The sequence below is a fragment of the Heterobasidion irregulare genome (genome assembly GCF_000320585.1).
Source record: "Heterobasidion irregulare TC 32-1 unplaced genomic scaffold scaffold_07, whole genome shotgun sequence".
NCBI lineage: Eukaryota > Fungi > Basidiomycota > Agaricomycetes > Russulales > Bondarzewiaceae > Heterobasidion > Heterobasidion irregulare.
In genome coordinates, this window is record NW_009258203.1 from 810,362 (window position 1) to 832,069 (window position 21,708).

Consider the following 21,708-nt stretch of genomic DNA (forward strand, 5'->3'; position numbering starts at 1 on the left):
GTGTGCGTGGTTCGTGCTCTGTGTTTCGCGATTTTGTGTCATGTTTTGGCTGCGTTGTTGCATACAGCATACACTACCTTACTTAGCCCCAACCACTTTCGCCGCGCTGTGTGGCCACTTTCGCATCATCGTCTCTTCCCTTCGTTTCGTTTCCCGTTCTGCTTCCCCATATCCTGCTCCCTTTCTCTACCTCTACCCCATGTTTCTGTTCCTGTTCGTGGAATGCATCACACAGCGCCAGCTTTCGATCGTGTTTGGTTTCCGTGTCCCTGTCTAATCCCCTTCGCCGTTCCCGTGCATATCTCTTCGTCCTTCCGCTCTCCATCCAATTATTCATCCATCCATCCATCCATACGTGCATCGGCCGCCGCGCCGACAAGTCCCGACCGACGACCTTGACTCGCTAGCATTTTTTCCGTACATTCCATGTTTTCTTTTTCTTTTTCTTACTCTCTTTCGTTCTTTGCAATTGGATCACGCGTTTCTATATCACACACTTCTTCCCTCTCACAGCTATCTGCATCGTGCATGTTTCGCGTCCCGTGGCCGAAATCACAGTCTTGTCTTTCTTATACTCGTGTGCCCTGCGTGTTCGCGTGGCGTCGCATCGCCACATTGCATCGCACGCTTACATCTGGACGTTTCAACAAAACACGGTCTATATTGGTCTATATGGGCATCTCTATAGCGGTCGTGCGTAGCGTGATCGAGCAGCAGCGCTGCTTAGAGTGTGGGCACGTAGTATTCCGTCATGAATCTTGGTGTATCCAAATGTCCAAATGCAGTCCCAGGTATCATCGATGATAAGCGCGAAGCGGAAGGCCGTGGAAGGTGGCTGAGCAGGTCAGGCTGCGCGAGAGGGCCCCGCGGTGGCATTCACATGCCTCGCGCGCGGCCTGAGCTGCGTGGCTCGCGACGTCTCGGGGGATGGCGCGGGCTGAGCCTGTGAATCTGCGTCTGCGGCCGGCTCTGTTTCCGAGGCGGGAAGGAGGTACTCGATCTCTTCGTACATGTGCGGGAAGAGGATGGCCAGCATGTCGTCCGTCCTGGGAAACAGACGTGCGTGTCAGCGAAAAGGGTCGACGCAAGCGCGGGGGGCAGGTAGGAGCAGCAGCGGCAGGAGCAAAAGCAGCGCACTTGAAAATGAAATCGCCCTTCTGCGTCTTCTTCTTCGCAGGCGCCTCCACCACGTTCTTCTCTGCGTCCGGGGCGAGCGCGGTGACGTTGAGCGTGCCGGCGGAGTTATCCTTGGTGTAGAGAGACAGGCCCTGACGTGCTGCGAGGTCCAGGATGTTCTTCTCTATGGTATCTGTGCTCGCCGTGAAGAAAGGAGGCGTGAGAGCGGCGCGGGAGCGAGGTCAGTGCGGATGCCATGCCGAAACTCGGAGAAAGCTCGCACCCTCAGCATAATAGCAATAGACTTTGCAGGACCAATCGCAGTGAGCAGGTGTGAATGCGATAAAGTTCGCATCCGGTTAGAACATACCTTCAGTCGGCCTCGTTTGACCCATACGATCGATACGTGCGATAGCTGCAGGACCCTCAATCACTCGAACCTAAACACCAGACAAATTCGCGAACGTACCTTGAATCTCGAACCTAAATGGAAGGGATTGGTATAATGTCAGAACTCTGTATTGCGCGTGTTATCCAGGAAAGACTCAACGAATGATGAACCACGCTCTCGAGCAGGAAGACTCTAGATGCGCTGGTCACATTTAATCCCGCATTCTCGCGTTCCCTGTCAATGCGAACGTCAAAATCGATGAGCATGCTATGACATATGGCGCAAATCCTACCCATGAAGAAGCAAGACGAGAAGCTCGGGGTCGGTCCGAAAGTGCTTCGCAGCGTTCTGTTTGCCTTTGACTTGGTCAATTCGCATGCATGTTATTCCTTGTTATTCCCGTCAGATCATAGAGGATATTGTCAAGAAACTCTGTTGGCTTCCTTACCATTCATGGTCAGCGCATGCTCAATGACTAGATAAATTATATGTCAAACATGAGCAAGTTCAAAAGGAATCCCTGCACGTACTCTGCAACGAATCAGCCCAGGCTGAAAACACGATACTCTTCGCTCCCGGTTCTGCTAATTGCAGATACAACAAATGCCGAACGAGCGTCTCGATTTTGCTTCCATAGCTTCCGGTAACTTCCATCGACTGTACCTCTTCGAAAAGGCCTGCACGTATCGTGTTGTACTCTATCTTGCGGCGTGACCTCGGAGCAGCCTCCTTGTTGACGGATTTGTCAGGCATAGATGGTGCAGGATTATCTTGAGTCTTCTCCTGAACGGAGAAACGCTGGAGGTTGTCCACATCAAGGCCAACGCTGTTGATCGTGCGCAGGTCAGGACTATGATGGAAACCGAACGAAGCTGTGACGTACCGACAGACAGGACAAGCCTTGCCTCCCTGACGAGTGATCCACGACTTGATGCAATCCTGAAACGATAAATTAATACACTTTTCGTAGGTTGTTATCTTATTTGACATACTTCACAGAAGATATGGGCACTAGGTGAGGTTGCGGTTAGCGTCATGCTACAAACACGTTCGGGGTAGGGCGTGTAGGATTCACCATTGCGTAATGTAGCCTCGAGTAAAGGTGCATCGACACAGTATGCACGCCCCATCATCTTCGTCGTTACCATCATCTTGACTTTGTGCAAGATGGTCGAGATAGCGCTGCCTTGCACGACCTGTGTTGATCTTCCTATCTAACTCTTGCTGCGTTACTCGACTCTCTTCGATGGCAAGATCGATAGTATGTTCCCATTCAACTTCCACGACAGAGTCCGAAATTTCTTGAAGTTGGCGGAAATACCTGGTTTAACACATTATTAGATCTGCTCTCATCGCATAGGTTCGCAAAATAATTTCACTGAATACGCTCGTTGAAAGCTTTGCGGAACTGGGCGATGTCAGCCTCTAATTTGTCGTTCATAGCAGCTGGATGGGAATCATCAACAAACGGCACGGAGAAATGAAGCAGGGTACAGACTTTGGGAAGAAATGAGACGCCTGAGAGAATTGGCCCCTTCTTTGGCCATGATTTTTTCAGGGTCGTCGTCTCGAGAGATCTTCGCAGCTATACCAGCCAGTTCCACCACAATCGATCTGACAGCACGGTTCTCCATATCCTCCAAAAGGTCCTTCCGGGCATCTGTAAGGTCTCTTTGAAGGACTTCGTGCTCCGGCTGTAGTTCGATATCGTCTGGAATCTCGAAATCATCGTCTAGAGCCGCCGCTGCCTTCACAGCAGCCCGTGTTTTTCGAAGCTTCTTCTCTTTGACATCGTGAGCAGCTAGTGCAGTGCGCTCTGCGAGGAGCACCTCGCGACGGTCAGCCATAAGCGCAGCATATGCCTGTAAGTAGGTTTCTGCCTCGCCTTGCGTTGCAATAGTCCGAGAATACTCCTGTCCATCGGCCTCGGACTCGCTCGCCGTCAAGTTCTGGGTCAGGAGTCCATATATGTGCTCCCTCCATTGCCATAGAAGCTCGGTTTGTGCATTGAGCCGTTCTTCGATGATCTTATCAGCCTCTTCGAGCTGCCGATAATACCAAACCCTGATCAACTAAGTTAGGGATAAAGGAACGGGGCACACATACTAAATCAGCAGAGCGCTTCCCTCCTTTGGGACAATACGGCAGGGATACTAAGAGGTCTTGCTTTGTTAATCCCTTCGCACTGACATCCTTGGCGAGCTGAGCCATGGCACGTGTCGCAGCCTCCTCTGTAACTGCATTAGGTGTCAGGACAAGACGTAGACAAGATAATATCGTAGATCTTACTCTTTAAAAGTTTGTGGCGCAACTCTTCTGCTGTACTATATGCTGCATCCTCTTCAGCTGCTCTCGCATCTCCCATGACATGATAGGCATCGCCTTGCAGGAACTTGATCCGATGCATGGCGATGTAGCACTCCCTCACGCGCTGCTGCAATGCCCGTCGTTTGATACCGTGTTCCTCCCCAATGGCGGTGTTAGGGAGGTCGCTATCCATTGAACCTTCATCAAATGCAGGTGTTTCATCTCGTGCGGGTGCTTTGCCCTTGCCCTTCTCCAACTCATCTTCGCTACTCTGGGCCCGAGACGCTTTGAGTAAGGCAGCCTCTTTTTTCAGCTCGTTGCCCTTGGCATCATGTTCGGCGATGGCAGCTTTGAGATCGTTCATGAGCTGATCGGCTTCTTTCTCAGCTTGTAACAGCATTTGAGAAGCCCGTAGGTAGCGAGCATCAATAGCATTGTCATGTTGAACTAGTTGAGCATGCCTAGCAAGCTCATTGACCTGCGTGACGAGTGATGTGTGAGGTTGTGCCGTGGCCTCAATGTAATAAAGCATGCTCACTTTCGCACGACGATCATCCATGAGGTTGCGCCAGTTCTGGTCCCTCATATTCTATAGAGGTACGTCAGCCTCGATGGCGTCAGACTCCAAGAATTGACGTTCACCTCCAAGACATCTTCCATAGACTTAAGCGCACCAGGCTTGTTCAATCTATCGCCCTGCTTCAACAGCTGTCCGACCTGTGGGTGCGTACAGATCTGACGAAGCTTGCGCAGCCAGGTGCGCAGGAGGGTCGTGTCTATCTGCCAGTTTTCCGTAGCTGCCACACCACGAGCGTCAAGACCTAGTTCAAGTAAGGCCCTCTCCATATGTTGGTCGTAGACCTGTCAACGAGGCTATGATCAGGAGGCTGTCAAGACATGAACACATTTTGTAAACGCACATGCCGCTCAACTTTGCCTAGCTCTATGGGGACAAGGAAGCGAGTTTGTTGAGGTATTGTGAGCTCATCTTGAACACTAGCTTTCATCGTCCTGTAGAAGTCATTAGGTATGACGCACTCTGGGGAAATGAGCTAGGTATACATACCGAACTGCATACCGCTGGAACAGGGCTGCAAAATCCGTGACGTGTTCAGGTTCAGTCAAACGTGCCCAAACACGCAGAGAGTAGATTTCAGGGTTTACGCGAAGAAACCTGACGCAGAAATTACTCAGTCAATGTTTCGATGGAAAGCATGTTGTCCGTACTTGAGAACGTGAGATAGATCGGAGACATGCGCTCGTGCAGGCGTGCCTGAAACGGCAAAGGACGAAGAGCGCGGTATGAGCGATACCATCTCCCTACGACAACGTCAGAATCTCTCGACGGATTTCAAGAATGTGCGTACTGTATCCTCCCTCCACCGACCATCTGGACTTCATCCATGATGACTCGGTGCCACTCAACCATGACGAGAGGACTTCTCGGCCTTTCTGTCTTCATATACTCAGCCACTCCGCGCCTTGGCCTCACTGGTGGCGCTCTGGCGACATTGAGGTCCTGCTGAAGCACGTTGTACGTCGTGATAACTACGTCGAAAGTGTTCACATAAGAGCACCAATCGAGTGTTTCCGCAGTGTCCACCTTGACATCGGACTCTTCACCTGTGACATTGGATTTCTTGCTCGAAACTTTAGACTTGCTTGTTCTTGCTGTCACCCTGCGCTTCGTCTTGCTTTCAACCTTTGGAACTAGAGTCTCGACTGTGACACGCGGTTTAGTGATAGGTACAGGGACTTTGGTCCAGCCATCGTACACGAGAACCTTGAGCGACGGTGAATGAAGCGCAAATTCATCTTTCCATTGTTGCGAGAGCGATCCCGGCGTAACAATAAGGGTAGCCTAAGCAAGAAAGATCGTAAATAAGATGTGTCTCGTAACAAATGTGTGACTTACTCTAATCTCCTTCACGTCGATCTTGGCTACAGGGTCCCAACGCGAGTTCGAAGGGTTCCTGCCAATACCTGGATTCAGCATTACGAGGGCTATACACTCCAAAGTCTTGCCAAGCCCGGGCTCTTCGGCAAGTATCCCACCACGAGCAACCTCGTCCTCTTCTGGCATCTCCATAGAAAGAGCACCGGTGACGCGCTGATAGTAGGACACAAGCTGCTTGCCGCTCTCGCGGCTCAAAACGACACGCTCCCAAGTCAGTGGGAGATATGTCGCTTGTATTGGTATATCTACAACAGCGCCTGAGGCATCAAGGGTTTTACCCTCCCTTGAGAGCATCCAGATAACGCTCCGCTTCTGGAAAGGGAGAAGACTGGGGATGAGAGCCTTTGGCTGTGCAGCATCTTCAGAGGTCTTCGAATCTAACCGAGGAGCAGGTTGAAGACACGAATAGATAAATGGAATGTCAATTTTGCCACCGTAGGCTGGCGCTAGAGATGGTGGGAGGGGAGCAGGAGGGAACAAGAAATGTAGCAGCTTTCGTCTGGCCTCTGCTTCGATGCCCCGTCTATTTCCACTATTGAGACTGTCGAGTCCGCGATGAAGCCGAGGAGAGGAGAACATATCAGGGAGACGGAATCCTAGTGTGACGTTCACAACCAGGTGGAACGGCAGCCTTTCTAGCTTTTCATCCCACGAGGAAAGTGGAGAGACGATCATGCGCAGAGACGCATGAATGCTTTGCCGACAGTAATGATGACCCCAGAGTTCCAAGAGCCATACGAAGACATTGTTGCCACTTCCGTCGACACTATCTAAGTCGTGAGGGATAGGCGGTATAAGAGCAATGTAGGAATTCGACTGTCCTAAGAGGGCATCTTCTCGGCGTCGTAGTTTTGCCCCTCGGTGCCCAACCTCGCACATCATCTCTCCAAAGTCAATGGCAGTTGACGTTGCCGTGTTGGTAAAATGCTCCTTGATGAAAAGGAGAGCCTCCTCCTCTTTGCTCTTTTCATTAGGGCCTTGGATGCGGGTAGATCTGTTGATTCCTTTCGTGTATTGCAGTTCGTACTGGTGGCTCAGCACGGGGATGAAGTTGTCGTCGTGTTTCCAACGTGGTGCATGACTTTCCGACTGATTATCAGATAACTTGAGGCGCTTGGTTGGGACATTAGACGTCGATGTCTCCCGTTGGCGCTTCTCTCCGACTTTGGGGCCAGAGGAAGATTCAGCTTCTTGTGAATCAGAGTCGTTGTCAAGCTCTTGAAGGGCATTCAGTAGACCATTGAAATTGAGGGAAGATGCAAACTCATGTCCGTAGTTCCATCGCTCAACATCTCGATAATTTTTTATATGTGTGGATGCTTGAGAGCGCATCCTTGGGATGAAGTGCTGAAGAGCCAAGATGGAGTGGAACAAAGAGTGGAATCGACGCGACGCGCCTGAAGTAAGTGACGCTTCGGCTCCGCATCAGGTGCTTACAAGTACGAAAGTCCCACGCCCACGGGAATGACCTTCCTCTTTTTTTTTCTTCCTTTTCCTTCGTCAGTTTCCTTCCTCTCTTCATCCATCCACCAGAGAAAGCTCCATGTCTCGCCTTATTATCAAAAACTTGCCATCTTATGTTGACCCCACTCGTTTGAAAGAACATTTTACTCAGCAGAAGGGTCCAGGTGGGACCATCACCGATGTCAAAGTCGCGTTAAAGCAGGACGGTACGTCGAGACGGTTTGGATTCATCGGCTTCAAGACCGACGCCGAGGCTGCAAAGGCCAAGGAATGGTTTGACAACACATTCATCGATTCGACAAGGGTGAGGGTTGATATCATCGATGTGAGTAGCTACAGAGTTCACATCCATCACCTTCTAGATGACCAGAGCATACGGTCTACCCCTTGTAGGGAGCTAAGGATGCGCCCGCTCCTCGCCCAAACAAACGCCTACGACTAGGCCCTCCGCCTTCTGACGCAGAGTCGTCAACCAACGCTCAGTCGCAGAACGCAGCGCCTAATGCTAGTGGTAGAAAAATTCCTGGGAAAGCCGACGCACAGTTCGACGAGTATATGCGAATAATGCAGCCTCGGACGAAGAAGGGACCCTCATGGGCAGACAATCCCACGCCGCAGTTGTCCACAGAGATATCATGCAAGAAGGGCGAAGAGGCTGAAAAGCCCCGGGATCATGAAGAGCTCGTAAATGCAGAGTCGCCAGACGGTCTGTCAGATATGGAATGGTTGAAACGAAGGATGAAGCAAGACGTCGAGGATGCGGGCGCTGCCAGCGGCAAAGTTTTCGAGCAGTCAGATGACGAAGAGCAGGATGTGGATGCAACGGACGTGCAGACGGAGGTGAAAGATTTGGCGAAGGAGACAATCCTTCAGACCGCACGCCTCTTCGTTCGAAATCTAGCTTTTTCTTGTACTGAAGCAGAGCTTCGTGATCTGTTTCAGCCGTTCGGGGAGGTATCGCAGGTGAGCCGTATGCTATCGTCTCCGTCTCGTCTTCGCGCATGGTGTTTCCAAGATGACAAAATGCATAGGGACATCAGACTCTTCACGAGTATGTTGATTTATGCGGGAACTAGATAGTATTTTAACTGATTCTCTTTTCGTTGCCTCTGCATTATTCTCTTTATCCGAAGCTGACCACAATTTTTTTTTTTTTTTTTGTTTTAGGTGTGTTCGTTGGATTGTCCCTCCTCTGCTGCGCATAATGACCATGCTCTATATCCAACCTCGTCTTGACTCCTCTAGGTAAGTCGAACATCTCTTGCTGAATGGCACATCGCCTGCGGATGAAAAGCTTGCATAGGGACATCAGATCCTTCGGGAGTGTTGATTTATGCTTGGGAAAAGATAGTTTATACTGATACTCAAATCTTCTGTGATGCTCGTGGAATGGCTTATGCTCACGCTGGAATCCATAGGTTCATATTCCTATAGATATCACGACGAAGAACCCTAAAGGTCTTGCCTATGTCACTTTTTCAAGTGCTACCGCAGCCCTAGCAGCATACAAAGCGCTTGACAAGAAATCCTTTCAGGGACGTTTGCTTCATATCATGGGAGCGGTCGACCGAAGGGGTAACGTGACAGTTGAAGAAGGCGAGAGAAAGAAAAAATCAGTGAAGGATGCTCAGAACGATAAGCGTAAGACGATGGCCGGGAAAGAATTTAATTGGAGCATGTTGTATATGAATGTACGCCTTCTTGAATCATTATCTATCGCTGTCAATGATGCCAAGATTTTCTGATCACAGAGCGATGCTGTGTTATCGTCCGTGGCCGACCGATTGAACATATCCAAAGCCGATGTCCTTGACCCCGAATCATCCAATGCTGCTGTCAAACTCGCACTCGCAGAAACGCACGTCATACAAGACACAAAGACGTATCTTGAGTCTCAGGGTGTCATCATGTCTGCGTTCTCCTCACGTCGTCGGTCTGATACAACTATACTCGTGAAGAACATTCCTTATGGCACAACTGCAGAACAGATCCGAGAATTGTTCGAAGCCCATGGGGAGTTGAGCCGTGTCCTTGTTCCACCTGCGGGGACGATGGCCGTTGTTGAGTTTATCCACCCCGATGAAGCCAGCAAAGCATTCCGTGCCGTCGCCTACCGGCGACTGGGCAACTCTGTCATCTATCTCGAGAAGGGGCCCTTGGGTATATTCGAGGCTCCAGCTGAAGGCGCCCGTGATCAGCAAAATGGTCCTCTCACAGCCGATGGCGTCAAGCCCGTCACGATCGATAGCGAAAGTGGAGCTCAAGACGATGTACCACCTGTTTCCGAGGGCACGACGCTCTTTGTCAAGAACTTGTCCTTTGCTACGACGTCGGAACGATTCACACAAGTCTTTCGACACCTTCCATCTTTTGCATTTGCTCGTGTGCAAACGAAGTCGGATTCAAAACGCCCGTCAGCGAAGCTCAGCATGGGTTACGGCTTTGTTGGGTTCAAGACTGCTGATGCTGCGAAGAGGGCGATCAAGGGTATGGATGGCTATGTGCTGGATGGGCACGCATTAAGCGTCAAGTTTGCCGGCAGAGGCACAGAGGAGGACAGCGAGGGAAAAGGCAAGAAGAAGGGTACGACGACGAAGATGCTCGTGAAGAATGTGCCATTCGAGGCCACAAAGAAGGAGATTCGGGAGCTGTTTGGGTTTGTCTTCACTTTCCTAGCTGCCTTGTATCTCTAGTATTGACTTGTCGGTCAGATCTCATGGACAGCTTAAATCTGTGCGCCTGCCCAAGCGATTCGACCAGCGGACGCGGGGCTTTGCTTTCTTGGAGTTTGTCACACGTCATGAGGCGGAGAATGCTTACAACGCGCTCAAGCATACGCATCTGCTAGGTAGGCATCTGGTCCTAGAGTGGGCGGAGGAGGGCGAGCAGGATATCGAGGAGTTGCGGAAGAAAGCTGGGGTTGGGTATGGCGACGGTAAAGAATTACCAGGAAAAAAGAGGAAGTTGGCCATGGATGAGGACGGGGATGACGGAGAAGAGGAAGTATAGTGCTCGGGTTACGATCCCGGCTTCGGCTACGACAGATGTTCGCGTCGTCAATATAGAGGATGTGATATGCATGAGTACGGAGGAGACTATCTTGATACAAGTGAACACTGTACTATCTCAACTCTCTGCTTGCTCCTTCTCTCTCCGATCCCGCCTCCGTTTGACATCCCAATTGTATACTCTTGCCGTGTTAACCTCCATAATCGTTAGCTGCTCTCTGAGGAACTCCAGATCTTCGACTGTGTTCGTTAAGCTCGTCTGTGCCGCTTCCAGTTTTGATTTGAGCAGCTCAATAGCTGTGGGGATTTTGTACGATAGCATCACATTTGCCTTCAGGACAGCCATTGAAAGACACGCAAGTGACGTTTCAGCAAGAGGAAAGGGAACAAGAGCAGAGAACGCACCCCGAGCCATAGGTAGACAGTATCCGTCTCTTCTAGCTCTGCTTCTGCGTATAGCGTATCAGCCAGCTCGAAGGTTGTCCGCAGCGGCTTTTTGGTCTCCTCTTCATCCTCTACGTCGTCGTCCAGCTCATCTTCGTCTGCTGGTGCAGCGCTTTTTCCTTCCTGATCGTGCGGATGGTCAGGCGTTCGTAGCGAAAGAGTGACGCCAGATGGGGGTACGCACCCGTCTGTCCCGGAGGTACTCGACCATAGTCAACGTTTTCTTGATGTCAGGGATCTTGTCCTCGAGACTCCGTCGTCGCTGATTCAAATTACTGTCCATGTATCGATACTTCCTGAGGTTCGTCCGTCCAGGTAAGCAGAAGCGCACAGTGGAAGGACCCTCGTACATACGCAAGCGCATCCTGAAATGCGTTCAAGACCTTTTCAACTTCGGCATCTGGACCACCGAGATACTGCTCCACATCGCTCTACAGAAGGTTCTCTCACATCAAGGAAATTGACAGTATATGGATACTCGAGACATGCTTACGATGAAGAGAGCCTTGGGTATACCCCGTGGGTTTTTCTCATCCCTGATAATGCTGGCTGGACCAGAGGATGCCATGGAGAGAAAGTGAGCCGAATGTTTCGATGTGAGCGCGAAAGTTACGAAATGACCCAATCCGGCAGTCAACCTGCCTTTCTTGGTTGCAATCTAGCCGGATCCCAAACATATCTTTTCTCGTCTGAATTGCACCAATCACTAACAAAGATGCAGATAAAGACGCAGCATTAGAAAATAGATTCGAAGACGATTGATTATTGTATCATGCGCGTAGATTATGTTACACGGCTATTCCCAAGTCTTTCTCCCTCTTCAATAAGTGATCGATCGTAGTCTCCAGTGTTTCTTGCCAGCCAATGTACTCGTCCAATCCGACCAGACGAGCCGCGCTGCTAGAGTCAAATGAAGCAGCTGCAGTCACCTGCTCCGGACCATCGAATATAGGCAACCTCTCTCTGAGTTCGGGCCTTGCCTTGGCGAGGTATTCAGCCGCCTGTTTCCACGTAAATCTACCTCCGACTGGGACGATACGCTTTAGCTTGTCAGAGGGGGGTACCTTCAAAGCAGTGACATGAGCACGTGCTGCATCCGCGACGTTCGCGAAACTGGGATTGAGGGGAGGAGGCAGAGGGCGACCTTTTGGACCGGAGATGAGCTTGTAGATGTGGTGGTTTGTACCGCTAGCGGGGGCGTCGATGGCTTGGCCACGACCCGGGATACCGTATAAGTAAGGTGGGTGTACTTCAATTTAACGGGTCAAATGGAGGTATGATTAAGAAGAGCCTGAAACCCACCAGTCGCGACATCAATCTCAGGATGGGATTTGGCAAACTTCCACACAGCCTCTTCTGCGGTCTTTTTGGCCACACTATACACCTCGAAAGGCGTCGCATCTGGCTTGAGAGCATCCTCGTACGTTTGGGTATTCCAATCTGTGGGTAAGAAAGTGAATTAGGAGTTTGTTAGGACATCAGGTGAATTGAGTCAAAGTACCGTTTGCGTCGACCGTGACATTCGTGAACACGAGTTTGGGATGTATTAGGGAAACGATACTCGCGGTGACGACGATCTTCTTGACGCCGGCCGCGGCGGCATGTTCTAAGACCCTTTCCGTGCCGGAAATAGCAGTCTGATAAAGGCAAGTTCTTGGTCACTCTATGCCCGACGATAAAAATTCATGCGTACCTTTAAAATGAAGGCCGCCTCTCCTCCGCTGGACAAAGGCGAACCGACATGTATTAGGGCATCAGCATTTCGAAAGGCGTCCGTCAGGTCAGAAGTGGCCAGATCTTCCACCACGGTCACCTCAAATTGACTTCCAAAAGACGCGTATGCAGCCTGCACGCGAGAGGCTCTAGAGGATCGAGCAGTTCTGAGAACGGAGGTGTGAAGTAATCAATATATCATCTGCGCGAGACGTGAAGCATAACATACCCTCGGACCTTATAACCAGCTTCAAGCAGCTGGTCTATGATTACAGATCCTAAGAACCCAGAGGCTCCAGTGACCTGTAGGCGAGTCTCTCAGGCTACTGCCATGAGAGACGAGGTGGAGGGATACACACAACAACGAGGGACATGCTAGAATCTTTGGGACTGGCTTGAAACTGACTTCAAGTTGAGAGACAGGTGATGATGTGTGCTGAAGCCGAAGATTCAGTCCTCCCTAGACCACATACCTTATATACACTGATGTTCAGACGCGCCGAAAACGTTTCTCGATAGTGAGCGCAGAGATTGGTCATCAATCTTGTCTTTCTGAGACTGCGGGCGCCGGCAATGGGGCATTTTGCGGTAGTGGGCTGAGCAATTTGTTACATAGCGAGGAGGCTTACCCCTGTACTGTACCAGCAAGGAATGGAAGGGAGTCGGGGATGTTGACGCAGAGTCCCCGAGAAGCCGGCCCGAACAGAATGCAGTCGACCCGTGGGAACAATGCCTTGGCTCGTGCGAAGCGCCGAAGACTAAGCAGCCTCACCATGTCCTTTTGACAAGTTGCGAACATGACGTTGTACGCAGAGGACGGTAGACAAGCCAAGGCCCGGACAGGGAGCGGTAGGCGACACCTTTTTATGGCAAGAGTCTTAAACTCCTGACACGGACCGGCACCTGTGCCCTCTCCTCTCCTTCAATTGCTGGGCGCGGTAGGGTTGTCAAGATTCAACTTGTCGTACAGGGCCCGTCATGGAGCTCCGCCTAGCTCCGTACAAGCACGGACAGCACCAAACCCGAGATATAAAAAAGGGATATTCATGTAACAAAGTTTCACTGACTTCAATGAGATTTCACAGATGTATCCGTACAGACGCTTACAGCCGATCACAAAACTCCCCGTTTCCGTTACACCACTATACCGAGCTCCTTCTCCCTCCTCAAAAATTCATCGATCGTGGTCTCCAGCGTTTCTTGCCAGCTGATATACTTGTCTAACCCTACCAAGAGGGCCGCGCTGCTTGGGTCCAACTCGGCCGCAGCTACCGTCTGCTCCGAGCCATCCAACACAGGCAGCTTTTCTTTGAGTCCAGGCCTTGAGCGAGGTATTCAACCGCCTGCTTCCACGTAAACTTCCCTCCAACGGGAAGAATGCGCTTCGGCTGTCCCGAAAGAGGAGTCTTCAGAGCAGCGACGTGCGCGCGCGCCGCGTCCGCGACGTTGGTGAACGCTGGGTGGCCGGGGGCGGGCAGCGGGCGACCCTTGGGTCCGGAGATGAGATTGTAGATGTCGTTGTTCGTGCTGCCGGCGGGCGTATCGATGACCTGGCCACGACCTGGGAGGCCATACAAGAAAGGCGGGTGTACTGCCAACGCCACGATCGGTCAGACAATGGCGGAATCGTATCGAGATGGGGATCTACCTGTCGCGATATCGATGTCGGGATGAGATTCGGCGAACTTCCAAACAGCCTCTTCAGCGAGCTTTTTTGATGCACCATACACCTCGAAAGGCGACGCATCTGGCTTGATAGCATCCTCAAACGTCTGGTCATTCCAATCTGATGGCAGACAGTATGTCAAAACTGTGCAACGGAATCAATTGGCATGAACTCAAGTACCGCTTGCAGTGACTTTGATGTCTGTGAAGATGAGCTTGGGATTCACCAAAGAGATTATACTCGCGGTGACAACGATCTTCTTCACGCCAGCCGTGGCAGCGTATTCGAGGACCCTCTCAGTGCCAGAGATGGCGCCCTAAGAGGTCATCAATTATTTCTCGTTGCGGTGCTCAACCTGTAGACATGCCTTCAGCATGTCAGCGGCCCCACCCCCCGTGGACATAGGAGACCCGACATGAATCAATGCATCAGCACCCCGAAACGCATCCGACAAGTCAGAGGTGGCCAAATCGTCCACCACTGCAATATTGAACTGATCACCGAAAGACCCGTACGCGACTCGCACACGGGCGGCTTCAGACGATCGAACAGTGCTGAGTATCGATGTGTAGATTGAGACATAGGCCGGAAACAGAGCGATGCAATGTGACATACCCCCGGACCTTGTAATCAGCTTCAAGGAGTTGGTCTATAATGACGGATGCTAAAAATCCAGAGGCTCCAGTGACCTGTAGTACAAACCTCGTGCATATATAAGCGTTACAAATGAATTGCAAGAAAAATCAAGCACGACGACGAGAGACATGCTGATGGTGATTGTGAGAAGGTCACAACTAGCTTGACTTTAGAGACAATGAGATGACGACTCAAACAACCTACATGTAGGCTTATATATGTCTACGTTTGACAGCTGAAACAAATCCTAGAGAATGAGTAATTGCATTGCTGACTGTTGTCCTTGAGAAAACGAGTCTGCGGTGATATATGAGGAAGTGCATAGTCCGCAGCAGCAAGAAAGGTGACGCCCCCAAGCAACTTGGCACCATACCGCAGCATGATGGCTCTGAAGGCTCTTGGGATGGGAGTCGCTGCGCCACGAAGAACAGCCCGAGCCTAGTCAGGTGGTTGTTCAACATTCAACCGTAGCAAACGCAATCGACTACTAAGGCATGCCAAGCGCCCCCAGCTTGCTAGCAAACGTTTGGCTTGCGACCGTAAAGATTTCCACGAGTAGCTAGCTACCTTGGGAGACATTGATCTAGTACGTATTGGCTACACTAAAATACAGGACCCGAAGAAATCCATAATTGAACAAAATAGCAATACAATCAGATCCGACCTTGCAGTCGGGAGGAAGGCTGGGGGGAACGAAAGGGTATGATTCTAGAATTACAAGGAAGAATATCGAAGACCGTCGGTGGATGTCCACGGGGAAGATATCGCAATATTTTGGATCGAAGGGATAGGTGAAGGTGTCCGTGAGGTAGAGGAAATCAGACGGTCTCGATTGATGCACGTCGCGGCGGTGGTGGGGGCGCTTCGGGGGAATAACGAGACACGGCTGTGATGTCGAGCGACGGCTCTAAAGGAGCGATGACATGGTGAGGATTGAAAGAAGACGACCTCCGCGCAAATCGATCAAGGGAATCAAGTGACGACGACGCTGTCGAGTCTGTGGGGGAATATGGAGATGCTTTCTCCTGAATGATACCAAACTCGCCAATAGAGATTGAAGTTGATAATTTATCCGAGGACGAAAGAAGAGATTCACGCTTGATACGAGAAAGATCGGAGGATGTGAAAGCTGGCAGGTTGGACATCCGAGGGTATTTCGATGAGCTGAAGCTGATTGGAAATTGTTATCAGAAGCCGTTGACAGAAGAGAAGGACAGAAAGCCAAACGTACTCTGATGACACTGTCGAGCTAGAGATGGTGGACACGCCGAGTCGGCTGGCGAGAGAAGTATAAGCCAGACGGTAGTGCTTGCGCGCCTCGTCTGCGAAGCCAAAGAAAAAGAAAAATATAAAAGCACAGAGGACCAGGAGCCATCGACTAAGTTCCACTGAAATCATTTCTTGGCGATTGAGGCGCCATAGAACGGCAGGAATTTGCTGTACACGAGAGAAATTTGAGTGTGTGTCTGCCCAACCCTTCCACTCTTGAATTTGATTGGTTGTAACGTTGAGATAGATAGAATACGACGCCAAAGGTATGGTTCCTAGTAGCTCGATGCCGGCTAAAGCCATCAGACGGAAATAGCGACTCTGATTCAGGTTGCGACTAGAGGAAAGGACGTCGTTGAATTGTCGTCTCCGCTTCCAGAATTGCCGGATTGTGAGACCTATTTTCATGTAAATATCGCGTAATGACGATACCAGGAGCAGGGGACTTACTGCAATAGACAAATGAGACTACTCCAATTGCCAGCGGCCAACAAAAAACTAATGCATAGGCTGGAGGTGTGTTATACGTGGCTGGGTAGCAGCCGACATCCTCGAGGATGTTGAAGCGATGACCCTGAACGACATATTCTGCGAAGGAGGTGAGATAGACGACGATCAATTGTGTCGATGCTTACGCAAAATCATATCAAGGACGGGGATGCCAACACCGATGGCGAGATCAATCATGACACCGCGACGTTTCTCGGCTTTGGTTATCATGACCGACTTAATGGTCGCGATTTTGTAGAGGCGGCGGTTGATACAGAGTGAGGCAGCAGGAATAGCGACACTGGAGCCGATGATGATTCGGGCCGCTTTCGACGAATCACATTGAGTGCTTGAAACGATAATGCAAGTAACTGGAGCACCTACAGATATCACACCATACCGGAGCCCAGTTAATCGCATTGTGATGCCAGACGATCGAGTTAATGAACTGGTTGAGACACGCCACTCCGGTCCAAGCCATGTACAAGCAAGTTCCTGTATTCCAGGCTATCCCAAGCAAGGTAAAAACGAAGTACTACATTGTAGGTTCACGAAACTCACCTTCCAGGTGCCAATAAAACGGTATAGTGCACATGGCGAAACCCACGAAGGCAAACGCTGTAAAGACCTCGTTCGGTGGAGCTCCCATGGTAGCGATCAAGTCAGACAGCGGAACAAACGATGAGAGAGCTCAGGGTGGGGTGGTTGCTTCAACGAATCTCGAGGCACCCGCTGAGGCTCGACGAAAAACGGCAAGCTGAGGATGCGGTGACATCTACCAAAGCTTAAGAGTGGAATCCATGGGCCCAACAAGCTGAGTTCGAGAAAAGGCAATCCCCTTGTACTCGGCAATCCAGCTAGAAAGATGATCGAGTCGGTCCGTGGGTGGTTTCCTAATTTGGACGGGTCTTTGAACCTATCTTTTTTGGAATCTGTCCCCGTTCGTGGCATCCCTTTGTAGTTTCCACGTGGTGGCTCCAATTTCCTCCTTGACCAAGTACGTCTCTGAGGAATCAGGATGACCACGAGAAGTAATGAGCATGGGAGGATAGTCATCGAAGCAATAACTAAGGTTCCAAAAGGCATGGGTCCCTGATATCTTCCTGATCTTGGGCACCTGCGGTCCTGGCAAATACATAATATAGGCTCAGAGAGGGCGCATGATCGTCGAAATCACAGGAGAAGGAGCGTCGCATCGACCACCGAAGATAAAGGACAGGTACAATTTGGAGAAGGAGCAACAGCTCAGATTGAACGAAAAGACACTTCGATGATCGCATGCATAGAAGGTGAACAAACTGGGAACATACCAAACTACCTACTCAGAATAAGGCTGAGTCTGTGAGATTTGCGAGGCAAAATTGACCTTAAGGCAGAAGCGCCGCGTAGAGGTACCACGGTGGAGGAGGGGGCCAGTTGCAAGAAAGCCGCGGTGACATAACGGAAAAAGCTGACACTTAATCGTAATGCCGACCCCATAGCATAGCGCCCGCATAGAAATTTGTCAATATGAGTGAACTGGATGAGCATACACTGCCAGGTTTGCTGGTAGCACCATTCCCTGAAGCACCTCGCTACGAATTGATAATTTCGCGATTTCGGAAACCTGATATGCTACTTGTAATGGAGCACACAATAGCCAGATGTCTCCAGAGCGTGAAAATGGCTGCGCGAACAGTGAGGAGTCGGAGGCTGGCCAGGAGGCGCTCGTAGTGTGCTCGTATAAGTATCCGGCTCTTGCCGCACTACCTAGCAACCACGTGGGAAAACTCCAAGTCTAGAGTCTAATAATTGCTTTGCAACAGTACACAAGACTGGTATGGCTTACACCGCACATCGTCCCTAATAATCCCCAGGGGATATCTGTGGTATATTAGCAATATACCCGGAATCAACCGCGAATATACCCACCTCCCCTCCGGGGATATTCACGGTCGATTCAAGGTAATGTCTTGAATATACCGTGAATATACCTGGGTACTGAGTATATTCACAGTATATTGTGGGTTTATTCGAGCTCGATATCATTCCAATCACTTTATATGCGCTCCATAGATAGAGAAATAAATATATTAACAAATCATAAAACTAATACATGCTATTGAAGGCTACACGACAATTCTAAGGCTTGAAAGATCTACAAAATATACTTGAAGAGGCGAGAGGTGCGAATCCCGGCTAGATGTTCCCCCGCATACGCAAGCAGCCACGGCGCGCATCAGGGATGGGACGACCAGCACCTTGACGCAAGAATCTATTGCGGTGGCGGGAGCGGTGCGTCCGCGCGTGGCCTCGAATTCGAGGAGTACATTTTGGGGGGTGCGTCGGGCTGCGGCACCGCGCTGTCGAACACGAGCACATCTGGTAGCACGCCACGCGCACAAACGCAGCCGCTGGCGAGTGCATCGGTGCCGGCAACGTAGAGGCGCATCCTGCGGAGGAGCGGGGTGAGCATGCGTGTCAAGGCTGAGAAGATCAGTGCGGGAAGAGACAAGGTCACCAGGAAGGGTTGCAGCTTGATAAGGTTGGCGAGTGCAGGGAGCGAGGGGAATGGAAAGAATACGGTGTAGTGCGGGGGTCAGTACTGCCGTGCGGGGGGTTAGCATTGTGACACGGAGAGCCCAGATGAACACTGGCCTCACTGATGTTGCTGCTGCTGCCCCGACAACATTGGCACTTGCGTGCGCACCGCAGACTCTGAGGCTAATCCGAGCCACCATGCGCATGAGAAACACAGATGCTAGCACCCACGCCAACGCCACCAAGCTCAGCCTGTGCTTACCCTTGATCTCATCCATCCAACGTTCACGCTCACACTCGCAATACCCACCGTTCTGACAATTCTTGCCACACACACGTCGTAGGCTGTGCTTGCAATCTCCTTCAGTCCCACCCCGGCCCGCCCTAAATGGACGCATATATGCGCTCTGATCCCGCATTTTCAGGCATTAGATCTCATTATATGAGAAAACCGGAACTATAGAGCATATGGAAACATGTTTCAGTGGGAGAAAGACTCACCAAAATATGTGCACACTGGAGGCTCCTAGAGAGTAAGACGAAGGGAGCACTTAAGAGAAATCTCGACGCTGTCCGACGACGCGCACTCATCAGGTGACCGTCGAAATGGATGAGTCATCTCCCAGTTGGGATTGACTGGGGGATATTTGAGGGATATTCCCTGACGAGTATATTCCAGGTATATTCCAGGTATATTGCTAATATACCCCGAATATCCCCTGGGGATATTTGGGGGCAATGTGCGGTGTTAGTCTTCAGTATGGGACACTGGTCATGTTGAATAGATAGTATTGAGACGGCGAGTAAAATGTCCGGAAAATATGAGAACCGATGCTAAGTACAGAACATTCAAATATGCAGTATGATACATTGTGGGAGTGCACTGCGACGAAAATAGCGAGGTACATGATGAAAAGTGAGGGATAGAATCCACGGAAGCTACACAGAAGAAAACTGGCATCTTATGGTAGATCCGCCTCAGGGAGAGCTGGAGTATTCTCCTTCGTGATGTTGAGGATAAAAGTATCAGCTCCAGGATTCGGTGGATATGAGGTGGTAGGGAGGGTGAAGATGAGTGTAGACATGGTAGTCTTGTTGTTGTCTCTGAATGTAAGTATCTTCAGAGGCGATACAGACTGAGGTAGATGCTACTCACTCTTTGGGAATGAACGGGACGCGCCGGAGACAGAACTCATAGACTTGACGATATATTCGTCGTGCCTCTCCAGAGAAGCCAAAAAAGAAGAAGAAAAGGAAAGCGCAAATCGGAATCGACCATCGAGTTGCTTCCATCGCCACAAAGAACTCGTAGTCTAACGTCCATTCGACGGACGGGATTTGAAGGACACGGGAAAAATTCGAGTGAGCGTCTTCCCAACCCTTCCAGGGAAGGATACCGTGACGAGTGTTGTTATAAATAAGGTAGATGTTGAAAGGAATAGCAAAGACAACTTCCGTAGATGCTAAGGCCATCGAGCGGTAGTATACACCCATGGACAGTGACGAGTTTGACTCGGCAAGAAATTTATTGATCGCATTTCGGCGCGTCATGAGTGCTCTGATGGCCAAAGCTTGAAATTGAAAGGGAAATGAGAAGATGAAGGCAGACGAAAGGATAAGGGCGTTCTCAACGCACCACCGTACACTGCGGAGACAAGATTAATTGCAAGAGGCCAAATCGCTACAAGTGCAAAGGCTACAGGGGAAAAATACAATGCTGGAAAGCAGCCGATGTCCTCAAAGATGTTGTAGCGGTGACCTGCATAGATAGAGAATCAGCTGAATGAAATTTCTGATAGGAGGAGATGATTGTTGCATACCTTGAGCGATGTAGCCTGTTCGAAAAGTGGGGCATTAGCGGCACAAAAAGGTGTACAGTGCAATTCAATGACTTGCTGAAGATCATTTCCAATACTGGCAAGCCGATGCCAATGGCTAAATCAATGATCAGATGGTGCTTTCTCTGGAATCGAAGTCCGTTTTAGTAAAAGGTATGATACCTGGCATCGCCGACTCACGTCTTGCGATCTCATCGAACCAGACTTTCCAGTAGTAATGCTGTACATCAGTCGCATGATGCACATCGATGCGGCGGGGATAGCGACTGATATTCCAATGATCAAGTGAGAGGCTAACGAGAAAATTCACGAACGCATCGTCGAACAATCAGTGAAAGCTTACAGATGTCGCACCATATTGGTGCATGATCTATAGTATTATCGTGCCAGACGATTGAATTAACGAGTTGGTTTATGCTCGCAATTGCGATCCAGATCATGTACAAGGAAGTGCCTGAGTTCCAAGAACGAAGATGCCAAGGTAGAGGGATCAGGACGAGGAGGAGTCCAAGTATGAGGATGATGGGAAACGCAGGAAATCCTGGATCCATACCTACTGCAGATGATGAGACGAATTCAAAGAGGGTGAAGCGATGGAGCGAAATAGTCGACGTCTGTAGACTCTTTATATTCCACAATCATAACGTTACTGGATATGAGGATGCGGCTTGTGGCATTCTTCGGCGCCGCTGTCGTCGGCGATCACAAACTGAGGTAAAGGAGTTATTATATGTCAAAATGGTCCTTCAGTTTCACAAAAATAGCTGTACAGACTGACGGGTAACCCAGTCTTTGATTGGGCAACCATAGAGGCAGATTTGTGGCCTTCGCTCAACACTATTAGTGAACGATATCTCTGCCTGTTTGAAGCAAGGTAGTCAGCAATCTTT

The 21,708-nt window shown here is 50.3% G+C and overlaps 7 protein-coding genes across 7 annotated transcripts; 1 reads left to right on the top strand and 6 right to left on the bottom strand.

The window, feature by feature from the left end:
- Window positions 1-982: 982 nt before the first annotated feature.
- Window positions 983-6,278, bottom strand: HETIRDRAFT_235031 (uncharacterized protein; the record flags this gene model as incomplete). The annotated part of the gene is made up of 22 exons (XM_009549965.1): window positions 983-1,046; window positions 1,138-1,309; window positions 1,400-1,420; window positions 1,487-1,549; window positions 1,662-1,741; window positions 1,800-1,896; window positions 1,956-1,982; window positions 2,038-2,333; window positions 2,391-2,446; window positions 2,500-2,518; window positions 2,583-2,828; window positions 2,887-2,953; window positions 3,006-3,552; window positions 3,614-3,744; window positions 3,797-4,292; window positions 4,353-4,403; window positions 4,457-4,675; window positions 4,735-4,825; window positions 4,881-4,988; window positions 5,042-5,134; window positions 5,182-5,675; window positions 5,730-6,278. Coding segments are annotated over 22 exons (3,987 nt in total), but the record flags the coding sequence as incomplete, so codon positions are not given.
- Window positions 6,279-7,799: 1,521 nt separating this feature from the next.
- Window positions 7,800-10,368, top strand: HETIRDRAFT_445497 (uncharacterized protein; the record flags this gene model as incomplete). The annotated part of the gene is made up of 4 exons (XM_009549966.1): window positions 7,800-8,198; window positions 8,654-8,926; window positions 8,987-9,891; window positions 9,947-10,368. 4 exons carry the CDS (start codon window positions 7,800-7,802, stop codon window positions 10,242-10,244), a joined length of 1,875 nt encoding a protein of 624 aa, XP_009548261.1. The 3' UTR covers window positions 10,245-10,368.
- On the bottom strand, window positions 10,362-11,255 carry HETIRDRAFT_321567 (uncharacterized protein; the record flags this gene model as incomplete). The annotated part of the gene is made up of 5 exons (XM_009549967.1): window positions 10,362-10,574; window positions 10,649-10,756; window positions 10,872-10,983; window positions 11,042-11,118; window positions 11,181-11,255. 5 exons carry the CDS (start codon window positions 11,253-11,255, stop codon window positions 10,362-10,364), a joined length of 585 nt encoding a protein of 194 aa, XP_009548262.1.
- Window positions 11,256-11,431: 176 nt separating this feature from the next.
- HETIRDRAFT_440760 (uncharacterized protein) lies at window positions 11,432-13,191 on the bottom strand. Its single transcript, XM_009549968.1, has 7 exons — window positions 12,874-13,191; window positions 12,760-12,805; window positions 12,630-12,703; window positions 12,381-12,567; window positions 12,189-12,324; window positions 11,990-12,127; window positions 11,432-11,936 (listed from the first exon to the last, which is right to left on the bottom strand). The coding sequence occupies exons 2-7, from the start codon at window positions 12,772-12,774 to the stop codon at window positions 11,476-11,478; spliced, it is 1,011 nt and encodes a 336-aa protein (XP_009548263.1). The 5' UTR covers window positions 12,775-12,805; window positions 12,874-13,191; the 3' UTR covers window positions 11,432-11,475.
- Window positions 13,192-13,534: 343 nt separating this feature from the next.
- Window positions 13,535-14,832, bottom strand: HETIRDRAFT_103680 (uncharacterized protein; the record flags this gene model as incomplete). The annotated part of the gene is made up of 7 exons (XM_009549969.1): window positions 13,535-13,721; window positions 13,760-13,991; window positions 14,049-14,186; window positions 14,247-14,382; window positions 14,422-14,620; window positions 14,682-14,755; window positions 14,818-14,832. 7 exons carry the CDS (start codon window positions 14,830-14,832, stop codon window positions 13,535-13,537), a joined length of 981 nt encoding a protein of 326 aa, XP_009548264.1.
- Window positions 14,833-15,520: 688 nt separating this feature from the next.
- Window positions 15,521-17,109, bottom strand: HETIRDRAFT_171777 (putative pheromone receptor; the record flags this gene model as incomplete). Its single annotated transcript, XM_009549970.1, has 6 exons — window positions 15,521-15,872; window positions 15,934-16,369; window positions 16,422-16,559; window positions 16,607-16,786; window positions 16,845-16,967; window positions 17,022-17,109. 6 exons carry the CDS (start codon window positions 17,107-17,109, stop codon window positions 15,521-15,523), a joined length of 1,317 nt encoding a protein of 438 aa, XP_009548265.1.
- Window positions 17,110-19,942: 2,833 nt separating this feature from the next.
- Window positions 19,943-21,369, bottom strand: HETIRDRAFT_181128 (putative B mating type protein; the record flags this gene model as incomplete). The annotated part of the gene is made up of 7 exons (XM_009549971.1): window positions 19,943-20,084; window positions 20,137-20,551; window positions 20,617-20,739; window positions 20,808-20,815; window positions 20,873-20,943; window positions 20,999-21,111; window positions 21,162-21,369. The coding sequence occupies 7 exons, from the start codon at window positions 21,367-21,369 to the stop codon at window positions 19,943-19,945; spliced, it is 1,080 nt and encodes a 359-aa protein (XP_009548266.1).
- Between the last annotated feature and the right edge of the window lie 339 nt (window positions 21,370-21,708).